The sequence below is a fragment of the Sorex araneus genome, chromosome X, assembly GCF_027595985.1.
Source record: "Sorex araneus isolate mSorAra2 chromosome X, mSorAra2.pri, whole genome shotgun sequence".
In the NCBI taxonomy this organism is placed as follows: domain Eukaryota; kingdom Metazoa; phylum Chordata; class Mammalia; order Eulipotyphla; family Soricidae; genus Sorex; species Sorex araneus.
This window is the reverse complement of record NC_073313.1, coordinates 303,358,473-303,376,203: the sequence shown is the minus strand read 5'-3', so window position 1 is coordinate 303,376,203 and position 17,731 is coordinate 303,358,473. Positions and strand designations below refer to the sequence as shown.

Genomic DNA, 17,731 nt, shown 5'->3' with positions numbered 1-17,731 from the left:
AGACATTAAAGATCTATGTAAGTAGAACAAATAATTCCCCCCAATTTTAAAAGAAATGCAGCCTCATCACTCCTATTCAACAATTTACTGGAAGATCAAGGCAACACAACAGACAGTAAAATGTCTTATACATATATTGGATATTAGTTTTTAATCCAATGTGTGATGGGTGAATATTTTCTCCCAATCAGTGGTATCTACGTTAGGCCTCATTTCTTTCTCAATGCAGAAGCTTTTTAGTCTAATGTAGTCTCATTTGTTTATTTCTGATTTTTCCCCATTAGAATCTGATTCTGAAAAGTTTTGCTGATGATACCAAGGCCTTCAAATACATTTTGAATTAAACTTTATGACTGTTCATTGCAGCATTATTCACAAATAGCCAAGATCTGAAAATAACCCAAGAGCCCAATAACAGATGAGTGGGTAAAAAGCTTGTGGTATATATATCCACAATCAAATACTATGCAACTATGACTAAAGAAAACTTGGATAGACTTAGAGGGAGATAGACTAGGCAAAGTGAGATAGAAAAGAATAAATAAACATCTGATGATCTCACTCATTTGTGGACTATGTCAACTTAGTAAGGACTTAAACAACTCTTGATGGAAACAATTCTTAGATATGGTCAATACTCTTGTAATGTACAGTGTCATGAGTATGGAAGCAGGGATGGGGCTAATGGTGGTTGAATCCAGGCATTTTGGTGGTGGATATGGTGTAGTAGCACTGCAGGTGTTAAAACAATAATGGTTCTCAAAGGTGTAAGGTGATCCTAAAATCTAAAAATAAACAATTTAAATGAAATTAAATGGTCTTTTCTTTCTTTGTGTCATTCATTAAAACAAGTCTTTTGGAAAATCTGTCTGTCTGTCTGTCTGTCTGTCTCTTAGTCTTCCCTCCTTCCCCTAGCTGTCTTTGGGGAACCTGAAGGGAGCAGAACACATTTGGACACTGCTGGGTAGTATAAGCAGGAACCAAAGTGACTGAGCAACCAGGCTGATGTCAGACAGGACAGAGCTGGGGAGCATCCTGACCTTTCTGGAAGATTTCAAGAACTCTTAAGAAGAGGGGCCAGGCACAATGACCTTAGTGACCTTGAGCCCTTAATCTATTACTGCTTGCATACTCCAGGCTGCTTGAGCCCCGACAGAAGGAGACATTGGGGAGGAGTATGTGGTTGTGCTTACTTAAAAAAAAAAAATGGAGCCACACCCAGAGACCCTCAGTGATAATTCCTGGCTCTGCACTCAGGAATCAGTACTGGCAGTGCTAGAGGACCATATAGAATGCCAGGGGTCAAACCTGGGTCAGCTGAGGGTAAGACAACCACCCTACCTGCTGTAATCCAGCACCTGTACTTACTTTCTTAGAAATTCTGTTCATCCAGGTTTTAACATAAGGCATCCATTTCAGCTCCTCAGGATCCACAAACACCATTCCACACCGACTGACTGTTGCAGGGGAGGCGACCTTTAAATCTTGCACCTAAAATAAATACGAACAGGAAATGCTAATGTGGTACTTCTGTAGATCTGTAGCTTCAATGTTAATGAATAACACATTTAAAGCTCAATACTGAAAAGTTTTATGAGGGAGAGCTAGAAATAATTAATGTAGAAGAAAAGTTAGATGAGGAACAAATTAAAAAACAAAACATACCCAAACACAAAACACACGTAAACACACACTAGTCTAGGAGGACACTGTCAAATCCTTGTGAGGAGAGAATAATTATTATTATTTTTTTTGGTTTTCCATTCTTGCATTGAATACCTAGCTTGATACCTACTACAGAGCAGCATGCACTCAGTGTTTGATGAATGACTAGACTGGGGATGGCATTTTCTTTAATGTTTTTTTGTATCATGGGTTCTACATTTGTCTACATTCCTTCATAAAATATTCATATCACAGGATAATTCATTCAATTCAAAATAACAAAATGCATTTAAAAAACATTTCAAGTCATATAAAGTCATCAACATAGGCATATCCAGTGAGAAAGAAACAAGTGGCGGGAAACTGAAATACTATATTTCTTATTTATAGAAAGATAAGAACATTTGAGGGCTGCAGCGATAGCACAGCGGGTAGGGCGTTTGCCTTGCATGTGGCCAGACTGGGTTCGATTCCCAGCATCCCATATGGTTCCCCGAGCAATGCCAGGAGTAATTCCTGAGTGTATGAGTCAGGAGTAACCCCTGTGCATTGCCGGGTATGACTCAAAAAGCAAAGCAAAACAAAACAAAACAAAACAAAAAAACAGAAAAACCAAAGAACATTGAAGGGATTTTTCTCAGGATGTTTTTCTACTACATCATGATAGACAATTTATTATTAGAGGACAATATAAAAGGTATTTTTTATGTAATCAACAAATATATTATTTAAAGAGCAAATAATATATTAGTGTGAAAAAGTTATGAGATGGAAGGAAGTAATTAACATTTATTACACAGTAAAGTATATATTTACCTCAAAAAGCATATGGATTTGGGGTGTGAGTTTAATCCTCTCACTGTTGGCTAGGCAAAGCATTTTATTATCATCCAACACTGTATTCATATTTTCGATCCAAAGAGCGTCCACTGGTCCATCACTGATGATCCATTTATGGTCTTCTGAAGTATCATTCACAGCTGCTCGGACACTTAGTGCCATCAAACCATCTTTCCATTCCAAAGTTAAGTTATTAACTTCCCCATATAGTTCACCCATTGTAATTGACTTGGGATTAAGAACGTATGTTTTAACTGGTTGGAAAAAAAAATATTCTATTCCATTTTTTTTCAAATTCCCTAAAGTTTGCGCTAGAATTTGGTAGACTGTGGTCTTCCCCCCTCCTGTTGGGCCCACTAACATAACACCATGTCTTACTAGCATCGTTTCATATAACTGTATCACCTTTTTAACCATACACAATTCAGGTTGAAGATTTTGTCCAACCATGGTATCTATAATTGTTGATTGAAATATTCCATAATTGTGTTCTGGAATATGAACACCAGGAAAAAGATCCGATATGATTCCACTGAAAAAATAAAATAACAATTATGAATACTAATCATTAATATTTCCTAGTATTTGTCACAATTTTTATAATATAGACGGTATCATAGTATCACTGTCATCCCATTGCTCATTGATTTGCTCAAGTGGCACCAGTAACGTCTCCATTGTGAGACTTATTGTTACTGTTTTTAGCATATCGAATACGCCATGGGTAGCTTGCTAGGCTCTGCTGTGTGGGCGAGATACTCTCAGTAGCTTGCCGGGCTCTCCGAGAGGGATGGAGGAGTCAAACCCAGGTCGACCATGTGCAAGGCAAACGCCCTACCCACTATAGACTAACAAAAATTATCAAAAATTAAAAATTGTCATTATTTTTTAAAATTGTAAAAGTATTACGAGTAATAATTTTTTAAATGTGTGATCTAGAAAGATTTTATATTATAATACAGGAATACAATAATCAATATAGAAGTTTTCCTAGGAGGTAAGTCTGCACCTTAGTGACTTTACAATGCAATGAAAGAATTAATAGATTATTCATATTACACTACTGATATTTGTGAAAATGAGACAAATTCAATTTGTTGAGATCCTGAAATGAATATATGTTGAGATCCTGAAGTGAACAAATAAAATAAAATGACTCATTGACCTAAAAGTGAATTTTGAAACTATTATGGAAGTCCTCCTTGTTTTTCATTGTTTTTTGAGCCATACCCAGTTGTGCTAAAGTCTTACTCCTTGCTCTGTGCTCAAGAGGCTCAGGGTTCCTAATGCTGTGCTAGTGATCAAACTGGAGTAGGCTACATGCGATGCAAGCAAGTGCCACCCCTGCCCCCGACTCTGCCATACTATCTCTCCGGCTTGCATATGGTATCCTGGGGTCAGGAGTGATCCCTGAGTGCAGAGCCTGGAATAATCCCTGAGCACAGTTGGGTGTGACCCAAAAAGTGATGGAAGGAAGGAAGGGAGGGAAGAAGGGAAGAAAGGAGGAAGGGAGGAAGGAAGGAAAGAAGGAAGAAAGGAAGGAAGGAAGGAAGGAAGGAGGGAAGGAAGGAGGGAAGGAAGGAAGGAAGGAAGGAAGGAAGGAAGGAAGGAAGGAAGGAAGGAAGGAAGGAAGGAAGGAAGGAAGTTAGTTAAGAAAATTACCTGAACAGAATAGCATCATCCGTTAGAAATTTTGGCAAGTTGGAGTCTCGCAAAGCTCTTATCAACACCACATCTTCACTTAAGTCTGGGTGCTCTCTCTTTAAAGACCTAAAGTCAAAGAAATAATTCAGATGATCTTAGAACAGAATGTTAAACATTATTTCAAGATTTGTGGGTCAGGGATTTTTCTTACAAAAACGGGCACCTCTGCAGATTCCTGCTAGGTAATATCCCTGCGTATACAACATCCAACCCTCTCAGAGTTTATGAATAAGTTAGACCCTGGCTGGCTGGTCTTAAGGAGAAAGACAAGGACATTTCATCAATACCATCCCTCTTGGCGTCCCCTGTCTATTAGATCCAGACTTTAACATGCATTTAAAGTTCCCTGAATGCATCTTGATGATTCATTGTTTCCTCTTGACCCAGAATGTCCTGCTTTGCTCTTTTATTAACAAGTGCATTTTTTACTCCCTCCTCTAGAAAGTTCACCCATTCTCTTCCCTAGTGAATCTTGTCACAGCCCTTTAATTGTCTTCTCCACATCAGACCCTAGATGAATGCTCAGGTGTTAGTCTTACTCACTGGTCTGCACTAGTGATTGTTGAGTGTAGGTATATCTGAACTTCTTAGCACCCTTAGTCTTAAATTACAATCCCGTAATGAGGAGAATCTGGGAAATGAAGACAATAACTGAAGATAAAGGATGTGGCCTTTTGGGTGAACCAAGAGACACAGGATCCAGGTAGAAGGGGCCCTGATGTGCAGAGTCTGAGTCAGTCCATTGAAATATCAGAAAAGAGATTTCCAGAGATTCTGGACAAGTCGGGGATCCTAGAGGTAGGAGTTTCAAGAAGAAAGTGAGAAGCTGGGGATTACAAAAAGAAAAGACTCTTGCTTTGTTAGAAACTAGAAAGAACCCCAGTCTAGAGCCATACTGTAACGACAGAAGAGAAACAAATGTAGGACATAAACCTGAACTGAAAATGAAATAAAAAACCCTGAAGTTTCTCTTAAGAACTGATAACTTCAGTGTATATACACAATGTATTGTTTAACTAAGTAGCTTATCTTGTAGTAGTCAAGGCTTCTGTATACTAACAGTGCGTGGAATGAGCTCAGAGGAAATAAAATTTGGGCAAATTTTATTTAAGACTCAGTTTGGCAGTGACCATGTCGGGCTTGTGAAGAACTGTCGTGACAGGAAGACAGATGCCTCATATACGGTGGCTTGGGCAACAGCAGCAGCTAACATTCACTTATCACTTATATGTCGCTTATGAACCATCTTAGTGAACTTGATCCCCAGCATCCGGGGTTTCACTCTTGGCTATTGTGGCTTCTTACCCAGCCATGACCAGCACAGACTTGACAGCTCTCATGCCAAAGTCGTAGTGATCCTGTTGGGAGAGCTGCTCGCTGCAAAGCTTATACATCTGGGTCATTTTTCTTGCTAATATTTTACTGGATTCAAATCCTTCAGAATATAGAATTACCTAGGAGAAAAGCATAATGTATTATGTATGAGATCTGATCTAATATTGCAAATAACACGTTGGCATGGCACCAATCGAGTCACAGTCTGCTTGAAGCATGACATCTCTCAACATTGTTATGTTGTTTTAACAAATAAATATAAAGAATGAAGTGAAAAAAGTAATTTGGGACATAAAAAGGTGGAAGGAGAATAATTAATGGAGATGCTGGAGTTCTGATTCTACTTTCTTCCCAGAGACGGTGATGTGACTGAGGTGATATCTCACTGAAGAACCAACAGTCCATTATTGAAAGTGTATATATTATGGAGGTTGTGTGGTGTTAAGAGGTGGTACGAATGAAAAAGTTGGGCATTTCCTCTCTGTCAGGGTGAGTGATATTAGGTGCCCCTTTTGGCTCTCTGATTAACAAGACTGCTGGCAGATTTGCAGTGTAGATAGCTACTTTGCTTTTGACAAGTTTCTATGCCCTTGTTCAAATATATGAATGACAACAGTGTATGTAGACAGTGAACAGTGGTCAGTGAAGACTTCCTCTAATCTAGTCTTTCCTAAAATGGGTAACGTTGCCCCCTGGGAGATGCTGCAATATCCTGAGGGGACTATAGAGGTGTAGATGAATTCTGAGGGGGAAACTTTCTCTCATTTGTTTAGAAAGACAGATTCCCAGGGGTATGACAAGAGGCGCTTTTTTTTTTTTCCTGAAAAGGGGGCTGTAGGCCAAATAAACTTGGGAACCTCTGCTCTGAGCCATAATCTTCTCGAATCACAGCAACTGGTTTCTGAATCAAGGTTTGAAATGCTGCAGAGATTTCTGACTGAGGTCTTTTGCTTACTGTCCTACCAACTATCCATTAGCATAGTGCTGCATGTTGCAGAGGAATAAAAATATTTACTGGTGGGTGAAGTGGACACTCTGATAAGGAGGTTAGAACTCTGTATGCATGGAACTATCATTAACAGCATTGTGAATTGTGGTGCCTTAATAAAAATCAGGAAAAATATTCACAAAAACCAGACCCTGGTCATTTCTTCTGTGACAATAGGAATAGTTCTGATTGGATTTTTAAAATTTCTATAGTTACTTGAGTGACATGGACTGGAGCAATAGCACAGCGGGTAGGGTGTTTGCCTTGCACGTGGTCAACCCGGGTTCGATTTCTCCATCCCTCTCGGAGAGCCCAACAGCTACAGAGAGTATTCTGCCCTCACAGCAGAGCCTGGCAAACTACCCATGGTGTATTCGATATGCTAAAAACAGTAACAACAAGTCTCACAATGGAGACGTTACTGGTGCCCACTGAGCAAATTGATAAACAACGGGGATGACAGTGCTACAGTGCTACAGTGCTACTTGAGTGATATAAAAATAAGTGAAGTATGAGTTGTGAACAAAATTTGGAACGAGATCTTCACAAGTTTTTCTTGCTAACAGTGTTGGACAATGAACAAGTCATTTATTGTCCATGCCTAAACAGCATCAGCGTTATACTGATAAAAGTTATTTTTCTAAAGGTAGATCTACTATATTCTCCCTTCTAGCTCATATAGAATTTTTAAAGTATGTTTTATATACAGAATATGAAACAAAAATATAAACATATTTTAAATAGTCCTATTATTATAGAACTTTATTACTTGTGGGATAAGTGTTGCTTTCTAAGAAATTTCCTTCTAAGAGGGGAGTATGGTCTCTTGCTATGGAATGCAAAACTGAGTATACTACATTTTTTGAGACATGAAATTGTCCTATATATGAATATAAATGATAATACAAACACATGTGTACAAACCTACTGAGTTATACTTTGTGATCTATGCAGTTTACTACTTATAAGTAGACATTAACAAAAGTAACAAAAAGTATATACAAAATTTGAAAACACTGGTCCTCAGCTAGTATGAAAGAAAAAAACAGTTTCTAGGGCTTAAACCAAATTAAATATATTATTAGCTATAAAAAGGGCAAATGTAATAACTACTTTTCAGCTGTAGACATTCAGTCTAATCCTTACCCTCCATTGCAATTAGTATTGCTTATGTTCAATACCCCTTGACTTTAGTAAGAAATAAATAGATGAGTGGTAACATTTTTCATAACAAATCTGTACATTTTAATTTCTAGAGATGAGCTGATAACCTCTAATATATTGTCTAACTAAAATAATTGATTCATTCCTTTATAGGGGCCTACTATTTATTCTTATTTCAGATAAAATATATTTCATATATACTTCATAAATATATCTTTCAAATATATTTCCTATATATTTCAGATACCACTCAGAACATTAGGGATATAACAGTTACAAACACACACACAAATACACACAAACATACTAAAACATTTTAAGTGATAAAAATTGTATCTACATTTAGCAAACAGTAATGTATAGGCTGTAGCCAGAAAGGAAACTTTCTACCCCAATAGAACCAGATGGTAAATAAAAGAAACAAGCTGACATTTTTGGTTGCATTGTGAAGCTTACCTCTGCAATTAAGGCATAATTTGGAACCATCATGGCAAAGGGTCTAAAAAGGGATTTCAAATTATCCGGTAATTCAGTTCTGCCTGCATATCCAGGATTCATTGTGATGAATGCAGCACAAGTCATAACCAACTTTATTTCCCGCCCTTCAAACATAAACCTGGAGAGCTGTTTAAAGGAGAGAGAAAGTATATACATAAACACTTCTGCAGACATCTGTAATCCTTCACATGGGATCCGAGTGCAGAACTTGTGTTGTATTTTAAAAGGCGACAGGTGAATCCTGGAGTGGGACACCACTGTCACTATCACTGTCATCCCATTTCTCATCGATTTGTTTGAATGGGCACCAGTAACATCTCTCATTGTGGGACTTATTATTACTGTTTTTGGCATATCCAATACGCCACGGGTAGCTTGCCAGGCTCTGTTGTTCGGGCATGATACTCTCAGTAGCTTGCCTGACTCTGAGAGGGGCAGAGGAGTAGAACACAGGTTGGCTGCATGAAAGGCGAACGCCTTACCTCTGTGCTATGGCTCCACCAGGAAGTGTTCTTCCTGATTCTGTACACTGGCTCAGGATTTCCCATCCTCATTCCCTGTTCCTGCCTTGCCCAAATTATCCATTTCCTGGTCCAGCCCTGCAGTTAGCAAGACTTCACCATCCCTGGCTCACTAAAGGCCATTAAGCTTTCTCTACCACTACCTTTTTTTGTATTTACTAAGGAATTCTAACTGATCTTAGTCCTTGGATTGTTGAGGCCCCACTGTTACTGTCATTGGAACCATTCCTTTTCTTTCATTTAACAATAAACATGTGCTGAGAGTCTATTCAGATGGGGTGATGAGTTAGGTACTGAGGTCCAAAGCCAAAGGAAACTTGTCCTGAGCTCTCAAGAAGCTGCTTGTTTTACTGCATGAAGGTCATGGAAAGCATGACCTTACTGTTCAACAGTGGAGGTGTGTGTGAAATCCATTGGGAGCAATGCCCTAGTATTAGAAAAATGAGCTTGAGACTTGAAGGATAGAGGATTTCATGTAGATAACCATCTGAGTCCAAGGGAACAGGAAGAAGAAATGTCACTTAAGACAATGATTGGTTATTCCTTTCGCTAAAGACAATGTGTAAGTCAGACCAAAGTCTATGGGTCAGAATTTTGCATGCTAGGTTAAGGAGTATGTTGGAGTTGGAGTATGTAGTTGAAGCAGCTCAGACTTTTAAGCTCATAAAGACTTAGGTATGTATCTTGGTTCTCTGATGTCCCCAGAATATTATTTTGTGATTCTGGGGATTGAGCCCAGAGCCTTACACAACTAAGGCATATGCACAATTATCCATATATCTGACTTCAGAAGTAATTTAACTCTGAACATCTCCCATCCCTGTACCTTGGGAAAATGCCATCATTTTACTTTGTATAGATATGGTGATATAAGTATGATGAAGCAAATATAAAACACATTGTGAGTTGCACAATTAAGCAGTTCACTGAAGTCCAATTTCTGCTGTAAAAATTGTTTTATACAGGTGTGACATAAAATATTTAACAACCATGCTAAATATTTAACATAGTAGGGACCTTTTATGAGAATGATCTCTGCTCCTAAAGCTGGAGCTGTGTTCACTAGCCTCTTTGCTATGCCCCTATGCCAAGGTTCTGAGGAAGTCGAGAGACCTGTGGAAGGTAGTTATGAAATGAGTAGTGAGGGCCATTACAGAGGCTCAGGTAGGGACTATTAGCAACTGGTAAGAATGTCTTATCTTGTACAGGCTGAACATTACTCTATTCTTTGTCTCAAGACCACATATGTACCATGGTGAACTGGGTCCTCTGGTTCCCTGCCATCACCTTCCAAATACCAATTCCTTACCCCAGACTTGCAAGTGGGGCTAAAAGAAATCCTAAGTAATGGGATTACTTTAGTATCTGTATCTGACCTACACGCTTTGGCTCTATAGCCCAGTGAGTTTGTGAGAACCAGGTTCCTCTTGGTCTCCCCAGAACTCCTCTCTGATTTTTCCATTAGCTGTAGGCTGCACCTGGGGCCAAGGACAGACAATGGAATGTATAAGAAGCAACATTAGGAAACCTCTCACATCAAAGGCAAAAACAAGGAAGATGAAGAGAGGATGGAAAAGAGAGGATAGGATATATGAGAGAGAGGAGAGAGAGAGAGAGGGAGTACAGGAGAGAGAGACAGAGAGAGGAGAAAGAGAACTAGAGAAAGAGGCGAGGGGAGGAGAGAGGGGAGATAAAGAGAAAGGGTAGAGAGAGAGGAGAGAGAGAAAGAGTGAGAGTGAGAGAGAGATAATCTCTCTGTTCCAGTTCCGAACACAGTTTCATAGATATTTACCTAAGTTGCTTAAGTGAGACCTGGAGTGACAGCACAGCGGGTAGGGCGTTTGCCTTGCATGTGGCCAACCCAGTTTTGATTCCTCTGCCTTTCTCGGAGAGCCTGCAAGCTACCGAGAGTATCCTGCCAGCATGGCAGAACCTGGCAAGCTACCCGTGGCATATTTGATATACCAAAAACAGTAATAACAATTCTCACAATGGAGACGTTACTGGTGCCCGCTTGAGCAAATCCATGAACAATGGGATGACAGGGCTACAGTGCTTAAGTGAGAAATGAATTAATTTCTCGAGTCCTACTGTGTATTATCACCAGTTCCACAGGAAACATAGGTTAGACAGGCTAGACTTAGCATTGTCCCTCCTAACATTACAAACTCATAGCAATCTTAAAAAATGCGGCCCCGTTCCCCCCTTCCCCCTCTCCCCTTGAGACAACTGCCTGATATAGTACCTTGGCAGCTTTGGCATTCCTGATAGTAATGAGCTGTTGGGCGATGACTGACAGAACTTCAATATCAATGCGATTGAATTCATCAAAGCAGCACCAGGCCCCCGACTGTGCCAGGCCACTGAAGAAGCGTCCCATCATCTGAAATGAAAACAATACTAGTTAGTTTTGTAATGCAGAGTAGATAGAACTCCTTAAAAAGTTGAATTCTGAGACGATTCTTTTTTTTTTTTTTTAAAGAGGGGGATATCCACAATTAAGCAACAGTTTTATTCATGTACGGGGCTCTGACAGAAATTAGCGCTTCTCTTTTTTTATTTCATTTTTTGGAATTGATTTATCACTGGTTTCAGGAACAGAGTGGAACACCTTTATCCAACAGGACTCACTGCACAAACCACCAGTAAAATGACAGTTGGCAGGTTTATTATAGGAAATTTAGAGGGTGGCTCAATGAAGCAGGTTTTGATCTGTATATTAGCTTCCCAGGGCTGCTGTTAGAAATAACAACAACCTGGGTAGCTTCAAATACCATACTTTATTAATTTATTGTTGCACAGTTCTGGAGTCTGAAAGTCTGAGGTGAAGATGCGGGGAGAGCCATACTCCAAAGGATGACTGACAACTGACAGCAGTGCAGGGCTACCCTACACCTCTGGACCCCACCAGGAAATAGCTTTGGTAGCAAGCAACAACATCTATGTCAAGGTTGTTTCTACCATTTAAATTTTTGAACTTTCACTTGTATCACTTTTGTCACTTGTCTTCCTGTTGATCTTCCATTTGCTCAAGCGGGTACCAGTGACGTCTCCATTTGTCCCTGTCGTGTGCTAGTGTAGCCCAGTGATATCTGCTCACTTTAGGAACAGAAAGAGCCTTAAACTGTTCATTCAGGGTTTTGACGAAGAAATCTGACCATCTCATTGGTGGACAGTCACTCGGTCTTTTGACGTCCTGTGGAATCCAGTTGGTAACAGCTCTAGTCCAGCGGTTGTCTCTGAACTGCATTACATGTCCGGCCCATCTGATTTTTGATGTCTTGGCAAATGAGACAACGTCCCTGATTCTTGACCGTCAACAGAGGTCAGAACTCCAGATTCCTTCTCTCACTTGAGTGAGACATGATACTCCTAGCATAGCTCTTTCGATTCCTCTTTGGGATACCCAAATAGCGTTCTCATCCTGTTTGCGTAGGGCTCAGGTATCTGAGGCATATGATAGTGCAGGAAGAACGGTGGAATCAAAAAGATGTGCCCGGAGTCGGAGTTCCTTTGTCCTCTTAACCACTTTTTCAATGCTTTTTGAACTTTATACCAAAATTTTTTCTTTTCTGGAAAATTTCACTGGTGGTGCTGGGGGCAGGGAGTGGGGTTGAGACTTTCCACTGAGCCCAGTCCATTGGTCTCTGGTTGTATTTGGATTTTTACAACCTTTCAAACATCCCTTTAATTCTGTAACTGTTTTCAGCATCCTCCCTGTGGAATTTAATGGTTTTCTGAAAGGTCCGTATCTTATTTCTCTATAGAATTCTCCACATCCCAAATTTGGCCAAATGTGTTCTTTTGCAATGTTAAATATCTTGTATGTCAAATAATTCTTGAAAATGGATACTTAAATCTACAGACTGAATTAGATTCCTTAAACTGCAGACATTTGGATTGAGTAATTTACAGACTGTGTGTCCCAGCAGGAGAAGCACATTTCCCAACTGTGCAATGGATTGTCCACCAGCCTATTGGTTTCATCCATCAGAAATCACCCAGCTAGACTCTTGTGACTTTAACAACAATAATCACTATCAAATATATACTTTTAAAGTGCACAAAATAATATATATTATAGCCCTTTTGTATTTATTAGCACCAATTTTTTGTTTTGTTTTTTTGCTTTTTGGGTCACATCCAGTGATGGACAGGGGTTACTCCTGGCTCATGCACTCAGGTGCTGGGAATTGAACCCATGTAGGGCGTGTGCAAGGCAAATGCACTACCCACTGTGCTATTGCTCCAACCCAGCAGTTCTTCTCTAACAAATCCATCTTCATTAATTCTATTATTACCCAGAAAAAAACAGTTTAAAGGAAAGGTGAGAAAATGCTTACCCCCTTCCCCATCCACTTCAGGATAACAAATTCGAGTTCCAGGAGTCTCCCATAGGACATAATGAATTTCTGTGTAAAATAAAGTCTTTAATCTATTTAACTATTATTATTATTATTCTCTGACATTGTCCCATTTTTGGCCAATGGATGATTCTGCCCCTAACTGATTAGATCAAAGTTATTTTGGACATAGTTTTGCACTCAACATGAACAAGATTTTTCAGGATCATTTTATACATTTCCTAAACCTTGCGTCAGCTTCAGTTACTTTTATTAGGGAGAACTAGGTACTAAATGTACTCACTTGTTACTGGACTACCAGTGCTTCTTGACTTCTTTAGAGACAAAACTAAGGAAAAATGCCTGTCTGGAGAAATGGCATCTCACCATATCCTCCTCTTTACTAGTAAGTTTGAGCATCTTTTTCAAAACCTGAGCTGCCAGGGTCTGATCCATAATATTGTTTGTACTTTTTGTTCTATTTTCTCTTGGCTTCTCTATGTGTTGCTTTTAAATTTTTTTGTGTGTAGCCTAAACTATTCACTTGCTGTTATTCTCTCAGGATGGCATTATTTCTTTTACTTTGGATCTCTCTCTGCAGCTTGAATTCGCCCACATGTAGCTATTTCTTGGCTGAGGTGGGGATAGCTGACTACCTTCTTCCCCAAATGAGAATTTGTGCTCCTGCTGTGTGTTTGACTGCGTGGCCTTTCTCTTTCTCTACAGATCCTCTAGGTCATGTCTTCTTAAACTTTTTCACGTGTGGCTCCTTTTGCCTGAGCAATGTGTATGCAACCCCAGGTCATAGGAATATAACTTAGCTAGCAAGTATTTATGGATCAGCATTATAAGGAAATTTATTTTATGTGGTCCTCACACTTATGGCCTCATGTGGATTGTGACGTTTGAAAAGTGAGGGTCTAGACATATCAAGGGCATCTCAGTTTTCAAATTAGGAATTCGATGCTAAAACAGCATCTCTCAAACAGTCCCCGGGGATACCTGCAAGGTGAGGATTTCTTTCAGTGGACTTGCAAGGTGATTTGTTTGTTTATTTGGGGGCCACATCCTATTATACCCAGGGCTTACGCCTGGCTCTTCATTCCCAAGATCATTGATGGCAGAGCTTGGGGGACCCTATGGGGTGCTAGGAATGAACCCAAGTGTGCAATGTGAAAGGCCAGTGCTTTCCCTGCTATCTACCTCTGAATCTGAAAGTGCTTTTATAATACCAGAATGTCATTTGCCTTCTTCATTCCCGTTCTCTTGGGAGAAGAAGTTCTTCATATGGCTTCAGTTTCCATATCTTGTGAAACTGCTTCTTGTGAAGTTTTAACATAACTTTAAGGAAGAACATTGACAAGTATCTATAAAAAGCTTGAAATATAGTACCCTGACTTTAGAGTCCATATTTATTTAAGGTTATATTTCTTCTCTGGTACTTCAAGTAAGATAACATGCTGCAGCAGACTGAATCAAAAGTACACATAACATCTGGCTGGCTTCTATTATAACAAACATTAGAGAGTCTTAAAATTAGACAATGTTATTAGTCTTCCTAAATATTTTTGTTCAGGAAAATAGTTATTTTCTTCACAAAAATATCTCCGTGTTGGCGCATATGCTGCCTGAGCCCATGTGCTGCTTGTGCCATGTGGCCGAGCACATGTGTCGCCTGCATCTCCCCCCTTGAGATGTGTACTTTATGCTTTCGTGTCCAGTGCTAGGATGTGTGTAGAGCTCTCTCCACCCTTGGAGAAGCCCGTGTTCTCTCTTGAGCACGTTATTCTTACTATTCTCTCTCCCACTTATCCTTCCTCCTTCCCTCAGAAACCTCTGAATAAAATCTGTTACTTCAAAAAAAAATATCTCCGTGTTAATATGTAATAAATTTTTTTTAGTGGTATATGAAGAAAGCACTGTCGTCCCGTTGTTCATCAACTTGCTTGAGTGGGCACCAGTAATGTCTCCATTGTGAGACTTGTTATTACTGTTTTTGGCATATCCAGCACACCACGGGTAGCTTGCCAGGCTCTGCTGTGCAGGCAGGATACTCTCGGTAGCTTGCCAGTCTCTCTGAGAGGGACGGAGGAATTGAACCCGGGTTGGCTGCGTGCAAGGCAAACGCCCTACCTGCTGTGCTATCGCTCCAGCCCTATATCAAAAGAGATTTAAAATGTTTGGGGGACAGCAAGATAGTACAGCAGGTAGGGCATTTGCCTGGCATTGGCTGACCTGGGTTTGGTCCCTAGGTCTGCCAAGAGTGATTACTGAATGCAGCATCAGGAGTAAGCCCTGACTGCTACGGGGTGGCCCCAAATCAAACAAACAAAACATAGATAAATGTAACAAATTATAATTTCAAACATGGAAAATGTCAACAGATATATCCTACATATAGGAACAAGATATTTTTGGCAGTCCCAGTAGTTTTTAAGGTATAAAGGCTCCAAACACCTTGTAACAATGGTAGGGAAAAGTCTTACCATTAGTTCTCTGCTACATATTTCACCTTCAATACACGACTTTGAATTGCTCATCTCTCAATATAAATGTAGTCTTAGTTTCTAAATCTTGCTATTTTATTTAAGAAACTTTTTTTATTATGTAAGTAAAAATATCTTTGTTTTAAACTTATAGACATAATAAGATAAAAAAATGTTTTTTTGAGAATCCAAACCCATAAGATCTTAGGGTTTACTCCTGGCTCTGTGCTCAAGGATCACTCCTGGTGGGGCTTGGGACACCATTTGTGGTACTGGGGGTCAAATCGAGGTTGACTACATGCAAAGCAAGCACCTTATCTACTGTACTGCCATCCCGGTGCCCAGATTTCAATTTTATCACCATTTGATACTTTGTCCCCTGGTGTCGATCCTTACCTGGATCACCCAGACTAATTTTGTATTGCTTTTTCTTCATTTTAACCAGCCTCACCCCGTTCTCTCTCTCTCTTTTAGCATCATGGTGCAAGTAAAGAAAGCCGCACAAAACTCTTATTGATGTTAGTATTCAGAAGCTAGGGTTGTACCTTGTAGTCCAAACCATCAGAGCAGTTGAAGACCACACACTGGATAGCAAGAGCTTTTGCCAGGTCTTTGGTTGTCTCCGTTTTCCCTGTGCCTGCAGGACCAGCTGGTGCGCCTCCCAGGTCAAGCTGCAAAGCTCCCATGAGACAAAGGTAGCAGCGGTCCTGAAGAAATTCACAGTCATTACAAAGGAAACTGACGCTAGCTACAGATGCCTTAGTTCCTTCCCCTCCATAGTCAGAGGAGGGGGACACTGTTTTCCATGAAAGGTATGCTAGAAATCGAATACACACAAAGATCTAGGCACATCATTAAAGAATGTGAATCTCTGCTTCACAATGATATCTTCATGGACAATCCTTTCAAGAGTTAATGTTAGATAAAACTTTCCAAGACTATTTTTCTGTTTTTTTTTTTAAATGAGTCTTGTGTTGACATTAATTGAAGTGATGAGTAACTTACTGTGAGAGGAGTAATGACTAATCTTGGGCATGCACCCAAATATTCATAACCATATGTATACTGAGAGAGTGCCATTCTAGCCACACAATTATCCAGGTCTATATCCCAATAATAGCGTAGTTGTCTCTGCCAGCCAAAGGAGCCAACTTCTTCTACCTATATGTGATAAAATTAATATATTAGATGAACAATTTCCCCCCCACTTTATTTAAACACCATTATTTACAAAGTTGTTCATGATGCATTTGTTAGGCAGGCATTAAACATTCCAACATCAATCCCACCAACACCTGAAGAACAAACTAAAGAAAGAAAGAAAGAAATAATTTAACTTAAACGAAGCAGTTACCTTGTCATGAATAAGTTCAGTGACTATGTCTCTTGCATGTACATCAATAGTAATTAAGGCAGTTATGATGTTTCTATGTAATCTAGGAAGACTGCCTCGAACTAATCCAGCAAGAGCATTTAATCTCTACAAATTAAAAAGAAAGACATGAATTTCCCCCAAAATGCTTGTGTTATGCTTATGTGTGTGTGTATCTTCTTATTATCAAATTTGGAGTGGGTATTTGCCTAAATGATCCAATTATTTTAGGACATACAACATACAATTCTATGAATCATGGAACATAAATTGAATTAATTCCTAGAAGATTTCTATAAAGTATATGCAATATATGTATATGTATATATAATATATAATATACAATACATACATGTACACATATATTATATATACACTATACATATGTCTCTTGGCTTTTGGGCTACACCTAGTGGTGCTTAGGGCTCACTCCTGGTGGGGATCAGAGGACCATATTGGATGCTAGGGATCGAAACTGGGTCAGTTATGTGCAAAGCATATGCCTTTCCTGCTGTGCTATTGCTCCAGCCCCAGTACATACTCACTTGACCCCATTTACATGAGAGGAAACACGGTCAGAGAAGGCAACTTGTTAGCAGCCATATAAGTATGACATGGGGAAGAAGGAAACTTGAGGAGACATCTTCCTGGAGGCTACCAAGGGCTTGATGTCTCCAGAAGATGGCTCTTAAAAATTAAATGTAGTGGAGATGGGACAGCAGGTGAGGTGCTTGTCTACATGTGGCCAATACAGGTTTGATCGCCTGAACCATATATGGTTCCCTGAGCCCTGCCAGGGGTGATCCCTGGAGAGC

At 39.6% G+C, this 17,731-nt stretch overlaps 1 protein-coding gene across 1 annotated transcript in view; it reads right to left on the bottom strand.

Annotated features, from left to right (window-relative positions):
- Nucleotides 1–17,731, bottom strand: part of DNAH6 (dynein axonemal heavy chain 6) — a 210,701-nt gene that overhangs the window by 106,641 nt on the left and 86,329 nt on the right. Inside the window, exons 27-35 of the mRNA XM_055122229.1 lie at nucleotides 16,899–17,024; nucleotides 16,550–16,705; nucleotides 16,090–16,251; nucleotides 10,961–11,098; nucleotides 8,153–8,320; nucleotides 5,515–5,663; nucleotides 4,168–4,275; nucleotides 2,482–3,037; nucleotides 1,369–1,491 (exon numbers count right to left, since the gene is read on the bottom strand). Coding sequence (XP_054978204.1) covers nucleotides 1,369–1,491; nucleotides 2,482–3,037; nucleotides 4,168–4,275; nucleotides 5,515–5,663; nucleotides 8,153–8,320; nucleotides 10,961–11,098; nucleotides 16,090–16,251; nucleotides 16,550–16,705; nucleotides 16,899–17,024 — 1,686 coding nt within the window. The remainder of the gene's footprint in view (nucleotides 1–1,368; nucleotides 1,492–2,481; nucleotides 3,038–4,167; nucleotides 4,276–5,514; nucleotides 5,664–8,152; nucleotides 8,321–10,960; nucleotides 11,099–16,089; nucleotides 16,252–16,549; nucleotides 16,706–16,898; nucleotides 17,025–17,731) is intronic.